This window comes from Oncorhynchus keta, chromosome 27 (genome assembly GCF_023373465.1).
Source record: "Oncorhynchus keta strain PuntledgeMale-10-30-2019 chromosome 27, Oket_V2, whole genome shotgun sequence".
Classification (NCBI taxonomy): domain Eukaryota; kingdom Metazoa; phylum Chordata; class Actinopteri; order Salmoniformes; family Salmonidae; genus Oncorhynchus; species Oncorhynchus keta.
Window position 1 is genome coordinate 7,623,473 of NC_068447.1, and position 21,840 is coordinate 7,645,312.

The following is a 21,840-nucleotide window of genomic DNA, read 5'->3' on the forward strand; positions in this document are numbered from 1 at the left end:
CAGTTCAATAGAGATTAGTGCCTCTACAGACGTGATCGGCAGCCCCAGTTCAATAGAGATTAGTGTCTCTACAGACGTGATCGGCAGCCCCCAGTTCAATAGAGATTAGTGTCTCCAGACGTGATCGGCAGCCCCCAGTTCAATAGAGATTAGTGTCTCTACAGACGTGATCGGCAGCCCCTAGTTCAATAGAGATTAGTGCCTCTACAGACGTGATCGGCAGCCCCTAGTTCAATAGAGATTAGTGTCTCTACAGACGTGATCGGCAGCCCCCAGTTCAATAGAGATTAGTGTCTCTACAGATGTGATACAAGCATCACAGTTCAATAGAGATTAGTGTCTCTACAGGCGTGATCGGCAGCCCCAGTTCAATAGAGATTAGTGTCTCTACAGGCGTGATCGGCAGCCCCCAGTTCAATAGAGATTAGTGTCTCTACAGATGTGATACAAGCATCACAGTTCAATAGAGATTAGTGTCTCTACAGACGTGCAATATGCATTATGAAGCTACAGACGTGTTATTTAACCAGAGAGACTAGAGTGCAATATGAAGCTACAGAGATGTTATTTAACCAGAGAGACTAGAGTGCAATATGAAGCTACAGAGATGTTATTTAACCAGAGAGACTAGAGTGCAATATGAAGCTATAGAGATGTTATTTAACCAGAGAGACTAGAGTGCAATATAAAGCTACAGAGATGTTATTTAACCAGAGAGACTAGAGTGCAATATGAAGCTACAGAGATGTTATTTAACCAGAGAGACTAGAGTGCAATATAAAGCTACAGAGATGTTATTTAACCAGAGAGACTAGAGTGCAATATGAAGCTATAGAGATGTTATTTAACCAGAGAGACTAGAGTGCAATATGAAGCTACAGAGATGTTATTTAACCAGAGAGACTAGAGTGCAATATGAAGCTACAGAGATGTTATTTAACCAGAGAGACTAGAGTGCAATATGAAGCTACAGAGATGTTATTTAACCAGAGAGGCTAGAGTGCAATATGAAGCTATAGAGATGTTATTTAACCAGAGAGACTAGAGTGCAATATGAAGCTACAGAGATGTTATTTAACCAGAGAGACTAGAGTGCAATATGAACCTACAGAGATGTTATTTAACCAGAGAGACTAGAGTGCAATATGAAGCTACAGAGATGTTATTTAACCAGAGAGACTAGAGTGCAATATGAAGCTACAGAGATGTTATTTAACCAGAGAGGCTAGAGTGCAATATGAAGCTACAGAGATGTTATTTAACCAGAGAGACTAGAGTGCAATATGAAGCTACAGAGATGTTATTTAACCAGAGAGACTAGAGTGCAATATGAAGCTACAGAGATGTTATTTAACCAGAGAGACTAGAGTGCAATATGAAGCTACAGAGATGTTATTTAACCAGAGAGGCTAGAGTGCAATATGAAGCTACAGAGATGTTATTTAACCAGAGAGACTAGAGTGCAATATGAAGCTACAGAGATGTTATTTAACCAGAGAGACTAGAGTGCAATATGAAGCTACAGAGATGTTATTTAACCAGAGAGACTAGAGTGCAATATGAAGCTACAGAGATGTTATTTAACCCGAGAGACTAGAGTGCAATATGAAGGAGTCAGTCTGATAAATAAGGAATGGCCTTTTTAAAAGTAGCTTTTTAGGCAAGTTATTTAACCAGGGGTGACAATGGAACAGAGTATTGATCTGGCCTTCGAGGAGGTGTGTTCCATGACTCCGGTGTTATACAGTACCTTACATATATCACCATCACAATAGGTAGGGCGGCAGGGTAGCCTAGTGGTTAGAGCGTTGGGCTAGTAACCCGGAAGGTTGCAAGTTCAAATCCCCGAACTGACAAGGTACAAATCTGTCGTTCTGCCCCTGAACAGGCAGTTAACCCACTGTTCCTAGGCTGTCATTGAAAATAAGAATTTGTTCTTAACTGACTTGCCTGGTTAAATAAAGGTTATAAAATTATATATATATACACAGCTGTGGCCAAAGGTTTTCAGAAGGACGCAAATATTAATTTCCACAAAGTTTGCTGCTTTAGTGTCTTTAGATATTTTTTGTCAGATGTTACTATGGAAGTAGAATTACAAGCATTTCATAAGCGTCAAAGGCTTTTATTGACAATTACATGAAGTTGATGCAAAGAGTCAATATTTGCAGTGTTGACCCTTCTTTTTCAAGACCTCTGCAATCCGCCCTGGCATGCTGTCAATTAACTTCTGGGCCACATCCTGACTGATGGCGGCCCATTCTTGCATAATCAATGCTTGGAGTTTGTCAGAATTTGTTGGTTGTTTGTCCACCCGCCTCTTGAGGATTGACCAGAAGTTCTCAATAGGATTAAGGTCTGGGGAGATTCCTGGCCATGAACCCAAAATATTGATGTTTTGTTCCCAGAGCCACTTAGTTATCACTTTGCCTTATGGCAAGGTGCTCCATCATCAACTTGAAAGAGAGGAGGAAGTCATTGGTGTTTCCTACTAGGAACCAAGACCTGCACATATTATATTGTCTCCTACTAGGAGCCAAGACCTGCACATATTATATTGTCTCCTACTAGGAGCCAAGACCTGCACATATTATATCGTCTCCTACTAGGAGCCAAGACCTGCACATATTATATCGTCTCCTACTAGGAGCCAAGACCTGCACATATTATATCGTCTCCTACTAGGAGCCAAGACCTGCACATAATATATCGTCTCCTACTAGGAACCAAGACCTGCACATATTATATCGTCTCCTACTAGGAACCAAGACCTGCACATATTATATCGTCTCCTACTAGGAGCCAAGACCTGCACATATTATATCGTCTCCTACTAGGAGCCAAGACCTGCACATATTATATCGTCTCCTACTAGGAGCCAAGACCTGCACATATTATATCGTCTCCTACTAGGAGCCAAGACCTGCACATATTATATCGTCTCCTACTAGGAGCCAAGACCTGCACATATTATATCGTCTCCTACTAGGAGCCAAGACCTGCACATATTATATCGTCTCCTACTAGGAGCCAAGACCTGCACATATTATATCGTCTCCTACTAGGAGCCAAGACCTGCACGTATTATATCGTCTCCTACTAGGAGCCAAGACCTGCACGTATTATATCGTCTCCTACTAGGAGCCAAGACCTGCACGTATTATATCGTCTCCTACTAGGAGCCAAGACCTGCACGTATTATATCGTCTCCTACTAGGAGCCAAGACCTGCACATATTATATCGTCTCCTACTAGGAGCCAAGACCTGCACATATTATATCGTCTCCTACTAGGAGCCAAGACCTGCACATATTATATCGTCTCCTACTAGGAGCCAAGACCTGCACATATTATATCGTCTCCTACTAGGAGCCAAGACCTGCACATATTATATCGTCTCCTACTAGGAACCAAGACCTGCACATATTATATCGTCTCCTACTAGGAGCCAAGACCTGCACATATTATATCGTCTCCTACTAGGAACCAAGACCTGCACATATTATATCGTCTCCTACTAGGAACCAAGACCTGCACATATTATATCGTCTCCTACTAGGAACCAAGACCTGCACATATTATATCGTCTCCTACTAGGAGCCAAGACCTGCACATATTATATCGTCTCCTACTAGGAGCCAAGACCTGCACATATTATATCGTCTCCTACTAGGAGCCAAGACCTGCACATATTATATCGTCTCCTACTAGGAGCCAAGACCTGCACATATTATATCGTCTCCTACTAGGAGCCAAGACCTGCACATATTATATCGTCTCCTACTAGGAACCAAGAACTGCACATATTATATCGTCTCCTACTAGGAGCCAAGACCTGCACATATTATATCGTCTCCTACTAGGAGCCAAGACCTGCACATATTATATCGTCTCCTACTAGGAGCCAAGACCTGCACATATTATATCGTCTCCTACTAGGAACCAAGACCTGCACATATTATATCGTCTCCTACTAGGAACCAAGACCTGCACATATTATATCGTCTCCTACTAGGAGCCAAGACCTGCACATATTATATCGTCTCCTACTAGGAGCCAAGACCTGTACATATTATATCGTCTCCTACTAGGAACCAAGACCTGCACATATTATATCGTCTCCTACTAGGAGCCAAGACCTGCACATATTATATCGTCTCCTACTAGGAGCCAAGACCTGCACATATTATATCGTCTCCTACTAGGAGCCAAGACCTGCACATATTATATCGTCTCCTACTAGGAACCAAGAACTGCACATATTATATCGTCTCCTACTAGGAGCCAAGACCTGCACGTATTATATCGTCTCCTACTAGGAGCCAAGACCTGCGCGTATTATATCGTCTCCTACTAGGAGCCAAGACCTGCACGTATTATATCGTCTCCTACTAGGAGCCAAGACCTGCACGTATTATATCATCTCCTACTAGGAGCCAAGACCTGCACATATTATATCGTCTCCTACTAGGAGCCAAGACCTGCACATATTATATCGTCTCCTACTAGGAACCAAGACCTGCACATATTATATCGTCTCCTACTAGGAGCCAAGACCTGCACATATTATATCGTCTCCTACTAGGAGCCAAGACCTGCACATATTATATCGTCTCCTACTAGGAACCAAGACCTGCACATATTATATCATCTCCTACTAGGAGCCAAGACCTGCACATATTATATCGTCTCCTACTAGGAGCCAAGACCTGCACATATTATATCGTCTCCTACTAGGAGCCAAGACCTGCACATATTATATCGTCTCCTACTAGGAGCCAAGACCTGCACATATTATATCGTCTCCTACTAGGAGCCAAGACCTGCACATATTATATCGTCTCCTACTAGGAACCAAGACCTGCACATATTATATCGTCTCCTACTAGGAGCCAAGACCTGCACATATTATATCGTCTCCTACTAGGAGCCAAGACCTGCACATATTATATCGTCTCCTACTAGGAGCCAAGACCTGCACATATTATATCGTCTCCTACTAGGAGCCAAGACCTGCACATATTATATCGTCTCCTACTAGGAGCCAAGACCTGCACATATTATATCGTCTCCTACTAGGAACCAAGACCTGCACATATTATATCGTCTCCTACTAGGAGCCAAGACCTGCACATATTATATCGTCTCCTACTAGGAGCCAAGACCTGCACATATTATATCGTCTCCTACTAGGAGCCAAGACCTGCACATATTATATCGTCTCCTACTAGGAACCAAGACCTGCACATATTATATCGTCTCCTACTAGGAACCAAGACCTGCACATATTATATCGTCTCCTACTAGGAACCAAGACCTGCACATATTATATCGTCTCCTACTAGGAACCAAGACCTGCACATATTATATCGTCTCCTACTAGGAACCAAGACCTGCACATATTATATCGTCTCCTACTAGGAACCAAGACCTGCACATATTATATCGTCTCCTACTAGGAACCAAGACCTGCACATATTATATCGTCTCCTACTAGGAACCAAGACCTGCACATATTATATCGTCTCCTACTAGGAGCCAAGACCTGCACATATTATATCGTCTCCTACTAGGAACCAAGACCTGCACATATTATATCGTCTCCTACTAGGAACCAAGACCTGCACATATTATATCGTCTCCTACTAGGAGCCAAGACCTGCATATATTATATCGTCTCCTACTAGGAACCAAGACCTGCACATATTATATCGTCTCCTACTAGGAACCAAGACCTGCACATATTATATCGTCTCCTACTAGGAACCAAGACCTGCACATATTATATCGTCTCCTACTAGGAGCCAAGACCTGCATATATTATATCGTCTCCTACTAGGAACCAAGACCTGCACATATTATATCGTCTCCTACTAGGAACCAAGACCTGCACAAAATGCACCTGTTAGTCAAGACTGATGGTTCTGTTTTAATTATCTGTCTGTCTGTCTGTCTGTCTGTCTGTCTGTCTGTCTGTCTGTCTGTCTGTCTGTCTGTCTGTCTGTCTGTCTGTCTGTCTGTCTGTCTGTCTGTCTGTCTGTAGCTGGCTGTCTGTCTGTCTGTAGCTGGCTGTCTGTCTGTCTATCTGGCTGTGCGATCTCTGTCTGTGTTGTCTCTGCTATTGATGAAGGGACACAATGGAAACAGCTGCATGTGTGTGTGTGTGTGTGTGTGTGTGTGTGTGTGTGTGTGTGTGTGTGTGTGTGTGTGTGTGTGTGTGTGTGTGTGTGTGTGTGTGTGTGTGTGTGTGTGTGTGTGTGTGTGTGTGTGTGTGTGTGTGTGTGTGTGTGGTCAGACTGTAGGTCTGCAGTATCTCTCAGTGCAGTGTAAATATGCTTGCCACTGGTACTCTCCAGAGCCATTATCAACATTTCACGTTCTGAAAGACAAAGAGGAGCAGAAAGACAGACAGGGAGGGAGGGAGGGGGGGAGGCAGACAGACAGACAGGGAGAGAGGGAGGGAGGCAGGCAGACAGGGAGGCAGACAGACAGGGAGGCAGACAGACAGACAGGGAGGGGGGAGGCAGGCAGACAGACAGACAGGGAGGGGGGAGGCAGGCAGACAGACATACAGACAGGGGGAGAGGCAGGCAGACAGACAGGGAGGGGGAGGCAGGCTGACAGACAGAGGGGGAGGCAGGCAGACAGACGGGAGGAAGGGAGACAGACGGGGAGAGAGGGAGGGAGGCAGACAGACAGGGAGGAAGGGAGGGAGGCAGGCAGACAGATAGGGAGAGAGGGAGGCAGACAGACGGATAGGGAGGGGGGCAGGCAGACAGACAAACAGGGAGAGAGGGAGGGAGGCAGACAGGGAGGCAGACAGACAGACAGGGAGGGAGGGACAGGGAGGGAGGCAGACTGGCTGTCTTTGTCCTCTGGCTGGCCCCACAGATCCACACTCCTCTGTTGTGCAGGAGAAACACCAGGGACCTGCACTCTCTGTGGGGCAGAATAGGGCCTTGTGAGTGACCCCTGGGGCTAGAGACCCAGGGGACCGTGCTTTACACACACTGATGAATGTTGTTATGATGATAGACTATATGGGCTCAGATAGATGTTCTGTAGATGTTCTGTAGATATTTATTGTATTTCCCAGCCCCTATACTCCAGAGACCAAAGAGACCAGACACCAGACACCAGAAAGACCAAGGACCAAGGGACCAGAGACCAGAGCCCGGGGTCCAGAGACCAAAGACCAGACACCAGTGATCAGGGACCAGAGACAAGGGACCAGACACCAGAAAGACCAGGAACCTAGGTACCAGGGACCCAGATACCCTGGACCAGAGACCGGGACCAGAGACCAGACACCAGAAAGACCAGGAACCCAGGTACCAGAGCCCGGGGACCAAGGACCCAGATACTCTGGACCAGCGCCCGGGGACCAAGGACCCAGATACTCTGGACCAGAGCCCGGGGACCAAGGACCAGAGACCCAGGGGACCCAGAGACCCAGGGGACCCAGAGACCCAGGGGACCAGAGAACAAGTACCAGAGACCCAGGGGACCCAGAGACCCAGGGGACCCAGAGACCCAGGGGACCCAGAGACCCAGGGCACCCTCCCTCTGCTGTTTTACACTAACTGATGAATGTTGTAATGATGATAGAGGAACTAAAGCTTTTATTTGTGGAGATGTACTTTAGATGTCTTTTTAATTACATCAATAAAGATTGATGGTATTCATTCTATTTAAAAAAAACATTAAAAATGTGATGTACCCATAATGATGGAGCAGTTAATAATTGATCTCTTAGTGTGATTTACCCTTAGTGTGATTTATCACTAGTGTGATTTACCCTTAGTGTAATTTACCCTTAGTGTGATTTACCCTTAGTGTGATTTAGCCTTAGTGTGATTTAGCACTAGTGTGATTTACCCTTAGTGTGATTTATCACTAGTGTGATTTATCACTAGTGTGATTTACCCTTAGTGTGATTTATCACTAGTGTGATTCACCCTTAGTGTGATTTACCCTTAGTGTGATTTATCACTAGTGTGATTTACCCTTAGTGTGATTTACCCTTAGTGTGATTTACCCTTAGTGTGATTTATCACTAGTGTGATTTATCACTAGTGTGATTTACCCTTAGTGTGATTTACCCTTAGTGTGATTTACCCTTAGTGTGATTTACCCTTAGTGTGATTTACCCTTAGTGTGATTTATCACTAGTGTGATTTACCCTTAGTGTGATTTACCCTTAGTGTGATTTACCCTTAGTGTGATTTACCCTTAGTGTGATTTACCCTTAGTGTGATTTATCACTAGTGTGATTTACCCTTAGTGTGATTTACCCTTAGTGTGATTTACCCTTAGTGTGATTTACCCTTAGTGTGATTTACCCTTAGTGTGATTTACCCTTAGTGTGATTTACCCTTAGTGTGATTTACCCTTAGTGTGATTTACCCTTAGTGTGATTTACCCTTAGTGTGATTTAGACTTTAGTGTGATTTACCCTTAGTGTGATTTAGACTTTAGTGTGATTTACCCTTAGTGTGATTTACCCTTAGTGTGATTTACCCTTAGTGTGATTTATCACTAGTGTGATTTATCACTAGTGTGATTTACCCTTAGTGTGATTTAGACTCTAGTGTGATTTACCCTTAGTGTGATTTACCCTTAGTGTGATTTACCCTTAGTGTGATTTATCACTAGTGTGATTTATCACTAGTGTGATTTACCCTTAGTGTGATTTAGACTTTAGTGTGATTTACCCTTAGTGTGATTTATCACTCGTGTGATTTAACCTTAGTGTGATTTACCCTTAGTGTGATTTACCCTTAGTGTGATTTACCCTTAGTGTGATTTATCACTAGTGTGATTTAACCTTAGTGTGATTTATCACTCGTGTGATTTAACCTTAGTGTGATTTATCACTAGTGTGATTTATCACTAGTGTGATTTACCACTAGTGTGATTTACCACTAGTGTGATTTACCCTTAGTGTGATTTAGATTTTAGTGTGATTTACCCTTAGTGTGATTTACCACCACTAGTGTGATTTAGCCTTTAGTGTGATTTACCCTTAATGTGATTTACCACTAGTGTGATTTACCCTTAGTGTGATTTCCCTAATGTGATTTATCACTAGTGTGATTTACTCTTAGTGTGATTTACCCTTAGTGTGATTTAGACTTTAGTGTGATTTACCCTTAGTGTGATTTACCCTTAGTGTGATTTAGACTTTAGTGTGATTTACCCTTAGTGTGATTTAGACTTTAGTGTGATTTACCCTTAGTGTGATTTACCCTTAGTGTGATTTATCACTAGTGTGATTTACCCTTAGTGTGATTTACCCTTAGTGTGATTTATCACTAGTGTGATTTATCACTAGTGTGATTTACCCTTAGTGTGATTTACCCTTAGTGTGATTTACCCTTTAGTGTGATTTACCCTTAGTGTGATTTACCATTAGTGTGATTTACCACTAGTGTGATTTACCCTTAGTGTGATTTATCACTAGTGTGATTTACCCTTAGTGTGATTTAGACTTTAGTGTGATTTACCCTTAGTGTGATTTACCCTTAGTGTGATTTAGACTTTAGTGTGATTTACCCTTAGTGTGATTTAGCCTTTAGTGTGATTTACCCTTAGTGTGATTTACCCTTAGTGTGATTTAGCCTTTAGTGTGATTTACCCTTAGTGTGATTTACCCTTAGTGTGATTTAGCACTTTAGTGTGATTTATCCCTTAGTGTGATTTAGCCCTTAGTGTGATTTATCCCTCAGTGTGATTTACCCTTAGTGTGATTTACCCTTAGTGTGATTTAGCCTTTAGTGGGATTTAGCCCTTAGTGTGATTTACCCTTAGTGTGATTTATCACTAGTGTGATTTATCCCTTAGTGTGATTTATCCCTTAGTGTGATTTAGCCCTTAGTGTGATTTAGCCCTTAGTGTGATTTACCCTTAGTGTGATTTAGACTTTAGTGTGATTTAGCCCTTAGTGTGATTTAGCCCTTAGTGTGATTTAGCCTTTAGTGTGATTTAGCCCTTAGTGTGATTTATCCGTTAGTGTGATTTAGCCCTTAGTGTGATTTAGCCGTTAGTGTGATTTAGCCCTTAGTGTGATTTAACCAATAGTTTGATTTAGCCAATAGTCAACTATCTACTAATCACAGCATGGTGTTGATTATGATGCGACCACATGAAAATGAGCTGTTTTCATATTCCCTTGTATAGTCTGAGAGTACATTCGAAATGACACCCTTTTTCCTATATAGTGCACTTCTTTTGACAAGATAGCCCTATATGCCCCGGTCAAAAGTAGTGACACTGTGTAGGGAATGGTGTGTAATTTGGGACGGCGCTGTGACTGTGAGAGGACTCAGGGGTTATTAGTCTTGACTATATCACCATGGACAGATTGGATTAACTCTCTACTGTGCTTCTGTCTCCTCCTCCTCCTCCTCTGGCAGCTGGATAAATACATCTATGTTCCCATCGACGCCATTCAGGCACTTAGTACCTGCCATCTCTACATTCGGCCCTCCCACACAAATCAATCAGCAGTACAGTACATTGTTTGGATTTGTTTTCCAATGGATAACACAAATGCTAACTCAAACACAAATGCTAACTCAAACACAAATGCTAACTCAAACACAAATGCTAACTCAAACACAAATGCTAACACAAACACAAATGCTAACTCAAACACAAATGCTAACACAAACACAAATGCTAACTCAAACACAAATGCTAACACAAACACAAATGCTAACTCAAACACAAATGCTAACTCAAACACAAATGCTAACTCAAACACAAATGCTAACTCAAACACAAATGCTAACTCAAACACAAATGCTAACTCAAACACAAATGCTAACTCAAACACAAATGCTAACACAAACACAAATGCTAACTCAAACACAAATGCTAACACAAACACAGACAGAGCAGAGTTATTGTGGGAGATGAGCAGGGAACCAGGTGAATGGTGAGCTTTTCAGCGGTGAGTTTAAGGTCAGAGTAGAGCTGGGTGATATGGACAACAACAAAAGAATCCACATCCCAATAAATGGACTGAATTATCACGGTAATTATATACTTAACAATATTTTTTTTAAATTACCCAATAAATCTACTACTACTACTTTGAATGTTGTAAGCTATCAATTGTCCAGTTAGCATTAGCCCATACTAGCAGACGTATTACATTCTGCTAGTAAAAGCTACTCATTGTTATTATCGGTATCAGTCACAAGTTCTCTCTGTATCGGTCAGAGGCAGAGTAGACACCTGTCATGATTATCTTCTGTAAACTGTTTAACTAGGGCAGCGGTTGAGTTGTACTCTGAAGGCACTTTGAGTGTTACTATTGAGTTGTACCATCAAGCCACTTTCTGTAAACTGTTTAACTAGGGCAGCGGTTGAGTTGTACTCTGAAGGCACTTTGAGTGTTACTATTGAGTTGTACCATCAAGCCACTTTCTGTAAACTGTTTAACTAGGGCAGCGGTTGAGTTGTACTCTGAAGGCACTTTGAGTGTTACTATTGAGTTGTACCATCAAGCCACTTTCTGTAAACTGTTTAACTAGGGCAGCGGTTGAGTTGTACTCTGAAGGCACTTTGAGTGTTACTATTGAGTTGTACCATCAAGCCACTTTCTGTAAACTGTTTAACTAGGGCAGCGGTTGAGTTGTACTCTGAAGGCACTTTGAATGTTACTATTGAGTTGTACCATCAGGTCACTTTCTGAAAACTGCTGGCTTTTCAATGATTGGTTCATTGAGTGATTGGTTAATTGAGTGATTGGTTAATTGAGTGATTGACTGGTTGATTGTCTTGTTTCAGGGCATAGCGTTTGCCTCCCTCTTCTTCATTCTGGTTTCCATCACTACGTTCTGTTTGGAGACCCACGAGTACTTCAATGACCTGCAGAACCGCACGGAACACGTGGTGGTGGGGAACCACACGGAGGAGGTTGTCTCGGTGGAGGTAAGAGAGAGGGTTCCTCATTGTCAATAGACTGTGATGCTTTCCAGAAAGAACCCAGAGCCTCTAGCCTCTAATGGAGAACCCAGAGCCTCTAGACTCTAGTGGAGGACCCAGAGCCTCTAGAATTTAGTGGAGAACCCAGAGTCTCTAGGATCTAGTGGAGAACCCAGAGCCTCTAGACTCTATGATCTATTGGAGAACCCAGAGCCTCTAGTCTCTAGTGGAGAACCCAGAGCCTCAAGCCTCTAGTGGAGAACCCAGAGCCTCTAGAATTTAGTAGAGAACCCAGAGCCTCTAGGATCTAGTGGAGAACCCAGAGCCTCTACCCTCTAGCCTCTAGTGGAGAACCCAGAGCCTCTAGCCTCTAGTGGAGAACCCAGAGCCTCTACCCTCTAGGCTCTAGTGGAGAACCCAGAGCCTCTACCCTCTAGGATCTAGTGGAGAACCCAGAGCCTCTACCCTCTAGCCTCTAGTGGAGAACCCACAGCCTCTACCCTCTAGCCTCTAGTGGAGAACCCAGAGCCTCTACCCTCTAGTGGAGAACCCAGAGCCTCTACCCTCTAGGATCTAGTGGAGAACCCAGAGCCTCTACCCTCTAGGATCTAGTGGAGAACCCAGAGCCTCTACCCTCTAGGATCTAGTGGAGAACCCAGAGCCTCTACCCTCTAGGATCTAGTGGAGAACCCAGAGCCTCTACCCTCTAGGATCTAGTGGAGAACCCAGAGCCTCTACCCTCTAGGATCTAGTGGAGAACCCAGAGCCTCTAGCCTCTAGTGGAGAACCCAGAGCCTCTACCCTCTAGGATCTAGTGGAGAACCCAGAGCCTCTACCCTCTAGGATCTAGTGGAGAACCCAGAGCCTCTACCCTCTAGGATCTAGTGGAGAACCCAGAGCCTCTAGCCTCTAGTGGAGAACCCAGAGCCTCTACCCTCTAGGATCTAGTGGAGAACCCAGAGTCTCTACCCTCTAGCCTCTAGTGGAGAACCCAGAGCCTCTACCCTCTAGCCTCTAGTGGAGAACCCAGAGCCTCTACCCTCTAGGATCTAGTGGAGAACCCAGAGTCTCTACCCTCTAGCCTCTAGTGGAGAACCCAGAGCCTCTACCCTCTAGCCTCTAGTGGAGAACCCAGAGCCTCTACTCTCTAGGATCTAGTGGAGATCTGAGCTTGGGCAGGTGAAAACAATATGGTGATCATGTCATTGTTTCTGGCTAGGGACCTAAACGTATTGGACATTTCTTCTTTGTATTCTACTGTATTGTATTATATGGTACTGTATTGTACTATATTGTATGGTACTGTATTGTACTGTATTGTACTATATTGTATGGTACTGTAATGTACTGTATTGTACTATATTGTATGGTACTGTATTGTACTGTATTGTACTATATTGTATGGTATTGTACTGTATAGTATTGTACTGTATTATACTGTATTGTATGGTACTGTATTGTACTATATTGTATGGTACTGTATTGTACTGTACTGTATATTATTGTACTGTACTGTACTGTATTATATTGTATTATATTGTACTGTATTGTAATGCATTGTATTGTATTGTACTGCATTGTATTGTACTGTGTTGTATTGTATTGTATTGTACTGTATTGTATCTTTGTGTTATGGCCAATATTTTTAAGCACATTTTAGTGACCAAATGAATTTAGATAATATATAGATTAATAGATTGATACTTCAATGATCCCTCAATTGAAATTCAATAATCTAATGTATAATATAATCTACAATCAAATCTAGTATATATTCTAATCTAGTGTATACTCTAATCTAGTGTATACTCTAATCTAGTGTATACACTAATCTAGTGTATACTCTAATCTAATGTATACTCTAATCTAGTGTATACACTAATCTAGTGTATACTCTAATAGAATGTATAATCTAATGTATAATCTTATATATAATCTAATGTAATGTATAATCTAATGTGCAGTCTAATCTAATGTAATGTATAATCTAATATATAATCTAATGTAATGTATAATCTAATGTGCAGTCTAATCTAATGTATAATCTAATGTAATGCATAATCTAATAGAATGTATAATCAAATGTAGTCTAATCTATAATCTAATGTGTAATCTAATCTAATGTATAATCTTATATATAATCTAATGTAATGTATAATCTTATGTAATATATAATCTAATGTAATGTATAATCTAATCTGTAATCTAATCTAATGTAGAATCTAATATATAATTTAATGTAATGTATAATCTTATATATAATCTAATGTAATATATAACTTTATATATAATCTAATGTAATGTATAATCTTATATATAATGTAATATATAATCTAATTTTATGTATAATCTAATCTGTAATCTAATCTAATGTAATATATAATCTTATATATAATATAATGTAATATATACTCTTATATATATAATCTAATGTAATATATAATCTTATATATAATCTAATGTAATATATAATATTGTATATAATCTAATGTAATATATAATCTTATATATAATCTAATGTAATATATAATCTTATATATAATCTAATGTAATATATAATCTTGTGTATAATCTAATGTACAGTCTAATCTAATGTATAATCTAATGTAATGTATAATCTTGTATATAATCTAATGTAATATATAATCTTATATATAATCTAATGTAATATATAATTTTATGTATAATCTAATCTGTAATCTAATGTAATATATAATCTAATGTAATATATAATTTTATATATAATCTAATGTAATATATAATCTTATGTATAATCTAATCTGTAATCTAATGTAATATATAATCTTATATATAATCTAATGTAATATATAATCTTATGTATAATCTAATCTGTAATCTAATGTAATGTATAATCTTGTATATAATCTAATGTAATATATAATCTTATGTATAATCTAATCTGTAATCTAATGTAATGTATAATCTGGTATATAATCTAAGGTAATATATAATCTTATATATAATGTAATGTAATGTATAATCTAACATAATGTATCATCTAATCCATAATGTGATCTACTCTAGGTGGTGACCAAGCCCATTCTGACCGTGGTGGAGGGCGTTTGTGTGGTCTGGTTCACCTTGGAGTTCTTCGTCCGCATCGTGTGCTGCCCCGACAAGCTGCTCTTCATCAAGAACATGTTAAACGTCATTGACTTCGTGGCCATCCTGCCCTTCTACCTGGAGATGGGCCTCAGCGGCCTGTCCTCCTCTAAAGCAGCCTCCGACATCCTGGGGTTTCTACGGGTAGTCCGTTTCGTCCGGATCCTCCGGATCTTCAAGCTGACCAGGCATTTCGTAGGTCTGAGGGTTCTCGGCCACACATTGAGAGCCAGCGTCAACGAGTTCTGCCTGCTTATTGTCTTCCTGGCGTTGGGCGTCCTCATCTTTGCCACGATGATCTACTACGCAGAGCGGATAGGGGCCCAACCAGACGACCCCCGCGGCTCTAAACACACCCACTTCAAAAACATCCCTATCTCCTTCTGGTGGGCCGTGGTCACCATGACCACCCTGGGCTACGGGGACATGTACCCCCAGACGTGGCTGGGCATGATGGTGGGCGCGCTGTGCGCCCTGGCGGGGGTGCTGACCATCGCCATGCCCGTGCCTGTTATAGTCAACAACTTTGGGATGTACTACTCCCTGGCCATGGCTAAACAGAAGCTGCCTAAGAAGAAGAAAGCACACAATCCGAACCCAGACGCTCCCACGGACACGGCCTCGTTCGGGAAGTCTGTCACTAACTCTCCCAGGGACAGTACTCAGAGTGATACATGTCCTCTGGCTGCAGAGGAGAATATCAACAGGAACCGCTCAGGTCAGACCAATTCAAATTAGAATCTGAATATAAACATCATTGTTTTGGCACTAATTTCCCCCTATACTCTATTAATTCATGACACTGTCACTACACACTTAAAATGTTTTTTGAAGCATTGATATGAGAAAATCAGCTTGAACAACTCAGGTCAGAGACACATTCAAAATGATTTAAATCCGATTCTGTTGGCAGTAATATCACTCCCTTGACCATGCTTTATCCACCCATCTCTGTAGCAGAATGTGTTTGAAGCATCGTTATGATACATACCATAGGCCACAATGATAAGTGGATGTTTCATAATTCAGAACCATCAACCATGCCACCCATTCACACTCTGACATCATTCAAACCCACTACTCCCCTTTACACATCAAACTGATTGATGGTGTACGAACCGACGCCATAACGATAAATGGATTTATCATTAATTTATACCATCACTCATTTTACCCATCACTCATTTTACCCATCACTCATTTTACCCATTCAAATTTTACCCATTCAAATTTTACCCATTCAAATTTTACCCATACAAATTTGATGGCGTCAGTAATGAACACTACAGTAGTGCACTTTTACACCAATAGGTATTAGATGATGCTGTATTTGCTGTGTTGTTTTACAATCAGTAAAATAGAACTCTTTCTTTTCTACTGTAAGTCATGTATCATGGTTTATTTGGTATTTTTTTTCGATAATAAAGTAATAAACTGTACCTAGCCCTGAAGACAGTAACACAACGTGATACGATCATTCTCATACCCGTCCCACATAATACGTTAGGTTCAGATCAGTTTGCCCAGGGAGAAAACGTTACATTGTGGCTCTGTAGTTTAACTTTCTCTCTTAAAAAAAACAGGACATGTTGGACATGAGGACATGTTGAGTAAAATCTTTGGCATTTTACTGTCAGTCCGGACCCGGTGTCTCAAATACTACTCCAGACTCGTTGAATAGTTTGACCGTTTGCTTCCAGATGGGTTAGAACTCTGGGGCGGCAGGGTAGCCTAGGGTTTAGAGCGTTGGACTAGTAACCGGAAGGTTGCAAGTTCAAACCCCCGAGCTGACAAGGTACAAATCTGTCGTTCTGCCCCTGAACAGGCAGTTAACCCACTGTTCCCAGGCCGTCATTGAAAATAAGAATTTGTTCTTAACTGACTTGCCTGGTTAAATAAATAAAAATTAAAACTCTGGAGGATAATCCATTGGTTCCGTTGTGCCTGGCAAGCTCATTCAAGCCCAGCTGAAGTATCACATTTATTACAAATAGTATTTTGAATCCAGGGTTGGCTTGTGTATTCACAAAGAGTCTCAGAGTAGGAGTGCTGATCACAGATTTTTAAATCATATTGAATAAGATAACATGAGCAGGACAGAGGGACCTGATCCTTGAGTGCTAATCATCTGTCCTGCTCATGTTATCTTACTCAATATGATTTAAAAATCCGTGATCAGCACTCCTACTCTGAGACTCTTTGTGAATACACAAGCCAACCCAGACCTGGATTCAAAATACTATTTGTAATAAATGTGATACTTCAGCTGGGCTTGAATGACTTAGTCTGAGACCCTTAGTGGGGGATATGAGCAAAATGGAGACACCAACATGACACTGTCAGAGTAGGAGTGCTGATCATGGATCAGTTTAGCCATTTATACCCTAATGAATAAGATTAAACGGACAGGGAGGACCTGATCCTAGATCCGATGCTTTATGAACCAAGTCTGTCTGTCCTGTCAGACTCCAAGCAGAACGGAGACGCCAACTTGGCTCTGTCGTCGGATGAGGGGTGCAGCCTGACCCAGCCGCTGTCACCCAGCGAGAAGTGGAACCTACGGCACGGCCACGGCCGCAAACACGCCCGGTCGGTCAGGGGGAACAAGGCCACCAAGAAAGAGGCTACCTGCTTCCTGCTTACCTCTGGGGACTTCTCGTGCACTGGAGGAGAGCACACCATACGCACTGGTAGGTTGACCCACAGACAGGCACTGACACCATCCGCAACCATAAGTCCTACACACCACAAACACTCTGAATTAGAGGAACGGATGGGAATGGTAACTGTGAATACAATGACAAAGGAGGCTGCAGACTCGAGGTCAATAGGTCGAAACCTAGACAACCTCAACGCCATACTACTCATTGTATCCATTATTCAGAACCCTCTTATCCTCTCCATGACGACCCTGATAACCATAACAACCCAGAGTAGAATAAGTTGTGTTTCACCTGAGGCTTTATGGGAAAATCTATTGATCAGCTTTACATCAACTATCTGGATCAACAGTGAGGCACAATTTAACCTCTGTGGGAATAATCCTTAGATGAGTAGAGTGAGGCAGTAGTCCCAGATCTGGTAACAGCCAGCTTCAGAACTAGCAACATTTACATTTTTACATTTCAGTAATTTAGCAGATGCTCTTATCCAGAGTGACTTACAGTAGTGTGTGCATACATTTTCATCCTGCCCCCCTATAAGTGTAACTAAACATGAACAGAATACAAAAATTATAAACGTGCCAAAACCAAAACAGTCCTAACTGGTGCAGAAAACACAAAGAAAGGAAACAACCACCCACAAAAATACCCAAAGAATATGGCTGCCTAAACATGGTTCCCAATCAGAGACGACGATAAACACCTGCCTCTGATTGAGAACCAATCCAGGCAACCATATACTTACCTAGACAGGACACAGCCCCATAAACATACAAAACTACCTAGAAAGGACACAGACCCATAAACATACAAAACTACCTAGAAAGGACACAGCCCCATAAACATACAAAACTACCTAGAAAGGACACAGCCCCATAAACATACAAAACTACCTAGAAAGGACACAGCCCCATAAACATACAAAACCCCTAGACAAGACAAAACACATAAATCCCCCATGTCACACCCTGACCTAAACCAAAATAATAAAGAAAACAAAGATAATAACTAAGGCCAGGGCGTGACCCCATGTGTATGTCCCCGTCCTTGTCCCCCACTCCCTCTCTCTTGATTTGATAAATATGTTTTGTGATGGCAGGCTATACATCCTCAGCCCTCGGGTAAACATTTACAACACCAACCCACCTTTTGTAGCAGCTTTTAACTGGTGGAAATGGTGTGGCACAATGTGGTTTTATCATTCAAGTGGTATGACTAGCCTGCTTTGAAACAGGATGCTATGAAGGGAATGGGACAGAAATGCTGTCGGGGGTAGATTTTCTAGCGTTTGTATTGTGACGGTATACCTTCTTGGGTGAATACTAGCAACACAATAGGATATATTTTTGGGTGGTGCGTGATTCAGTGTTTTATCATCTAAGTCAACGGTTTGATTTGAAACAGGAGGATGGGAGGCATTGAACAAGACAAGAGAGATACAGAAAAGCCTCTTCCTATAATTCCTTTCATTACCATCTGGCTGTCAGACTGGCAGCAATTATTCTCTGCTTGAATAGGCCTGCTGCTGCCTGACACACACACACACACACATACTGTGTAAAGCATATCATCACATCACAGCTCCCCAAAGTCCCCAGAGCCTGGAGTGACAACAAGACTATATTTGGACGTAATGGATTCACTTTTCACATCCTGAACAAACATTTACCACCCATTAGCATCCTGAATCTTATCTACAGATGGTGTGTGTGTGTGCGTGTGTGCGTGTGTATGCGTGTGCGTGTGTGTGTGCGTACAGTGGTGCCTGGAGAAGTGGGTATACTCTAATTTTGAAAACATGTCCCAAACAGCCCGCCAGAGAAACAGAGAAATTACCTAAAAATGATGAATTCCACATTGTTCTTTCAGAGTCAGGCCCCAAGCTGTTCAAGTAGGCCATTAGTGGGCCTACTATTGAAATAGATCAATTAAGCTGTCAACTGAGTCAGAAATGCACAGGTTTCAAAAGTGTTTCTTTTTTTTCTCTGTGTCAACTAAATTGGATGTTCTAATTAAATCCGTAACAATGTTTAAACCATTTCAGGAGACCACTTTGAGGTCTGGGAAAAATCTAGGGAAATGTAGATTTTTTTGTTGTTGTAAAGTTACTAAAAGTGCACAGGCACCTAGCACTGTTGCTTGGTTATTAGCACATGAGATTGAGTGTGCAAAACAAATGGCTACTGGATGCAGGAAGGCCGAGCTAGTTAACTTTTTATTGGTTTTGGGAAAGCCTTTCCATAAATCAGAAGATGGTTCCCACGAGGAAAAAACTGATTGAACCAACATTGTTTCCACCTCATGTCAACCCAAACAAGGCAACGGTAAACATGTCTTCCCCCCCAAGAATGATGCAGCGCCTCCCACCTTGGGCCAATCAGTGTCATTTAGTAAATGTTGGATCACAATGACAAGACAAGTCATTCACCCAAGTTTAGTCAAAATAGGGCCAGTAGTGTCTGCTATATCACGTGGGTTAGCTCGACTCATATCCCTGAGCATGTGTGCCAAATTTCATCACTCTTGAGTCAAACAGATCGAGAGATATAAACATGTGCCTGTTATAGCGCCACCGTGTGGTCGATATGAATGTTATTTTATATGTTGAGTCTTGGCAGTGTTTGCAACATGTTCACCAAATCTTGTTACAATACGAATATCCTTGACTGATTTATGCAACAGACCAGTAGTGTTCTGTGTAATATTTTCCAGACTAGTACCTGAAACAACACTGACCAATAAACATTCACGCGGTCAGTGCTGTTTTAGGTACTAGTCTGGAAAATATTGCGTTGAGAGATCTTTGTCCATAGATACCACATATTAGGTTAATCCATAAATAAATTAGGAAAATCCATCATGGTAGATCTTAAACATTCACGTGGGAATCTGAGGCAGATTTGCTCCTTGTGAGGAGAGGGAACAATGTATCGAATTCCGTGACTTTAGGTCAAACAGGGTGAGCGGTGTGACCTTTCAAAGTTAGCATTTTTTTTATATCTTGTTATAGCGCCACCATCTGGCCAATCAGTGTCATTTTGTTAATGCCAGATCTCTATTTCAAGATGCATCATTCAACGAAGTTTCGTAAAATTTGAGCCAGTGCTGTCTGAGATATTGTGTGTGTCTTACGTACGAACGAACGTACTAACAGACGGACACAGATCAACAATCCCCTCACAGATTTTATCGTGGGGGACAGCAGCCTAGCAGCCAAAGGCATTATCCTAGTCATATTAGCAACCTATGCTAGTTGTTGCAACTTTAGATCTCCCCTCTTTCTACATTTCTAACAGATATTATTACTAACTTCCCTCTCCTTGCCCCACCCTGGGCTCGAACCAAGAGTACCGTTACCTATCGCACCGCAGAAGCTGTGGTCCTTGCAGAGCAAAGGAACCAACTGCTTCTATGTCTCAAAGGAAGTGATGTCACCAATTGCAATGCTACTAGCGCGCACTGCTAACTAGCTAGCCATTTCACACCAGCTACACTCATCCCCCTTTGACCTCTTCCTTTAGAGCCCAACTGAGTGATCCGTGTCACGGCACCAATGTAACAGTATCGTTTTCGTCCTTTTCCTAGCCACAACCTGGGCTCGAACCAGAGACCCTCTGAACACATTGACAACAGTTACCTCAGAAGCAGCGTAACCTATCCTTCCACAAAAGCAACGGCCGTTGCAGAGCAAGGGGAAACAACTACTCAGAGGTCTCAGAGCGAGTGACGTTGCCTATAGAAACACTACTTGCATGCACCGCTAACTACCTAGCCATTTCAGACCGGTTACAAATGCCCATTGAAAAATAAATGGGTATAGGGTGTATATCAGCATATACCCTCCACTTCACCATTGTGTGTGTGTGTGTGTGTGTGTGTGTGTGTGTGTGTGTGTGTGTGTGTGTGTGTGTGTGTGTGTGTGTGTGTGTGTGTGTGTGTGTGTGTGTGTGTGTGTGTGTGTGTGTGTGAGTCTGTGTGTGAGTCTGTGTGATGTGTTCTGAGCTATGTACCCATAGTATTGTCGTGAGACAGACAAGACCTCAAAACTAATTAGAAAAGCCCACAGATTACTCACTTTTCTAAAGGTCTGATGTTAATGTCATCTTGGTTTTTCACCCTT

At 41.8% G+C, this 21,840-nt stretch overlaps 1 protein-coding gene across 1 annotated transcript in view; it reads left to right on the forward strand.

The window, feature by feature from the left end:
• The window catches only part of kcnc4 (potassium voltage-gated channel, Shaw-related subfamily, member 4), a 99,179-nt gene that overhangs the window by 55,707 nt on the left and 21,632 nt on the right, over positions 1-21,840 (forward strand). The window contains exons 2-4 of the mRNA XM_052481458.1: positions 11,797-11,940; positions 14,980-15,775; positions 17,523-17,747. Of these exons, the coding sequence (XP_052337418.1) occupies positions 11,797-11,940; positions 14,980-15,775; positions 17,523-17,747 (1,165 nt within the window). The remainder of the gene's footprint in view (positions 1-11,796; positions 11,941-14,979; positions 15,776-17,522; positions 17,748-21,840) is intronic.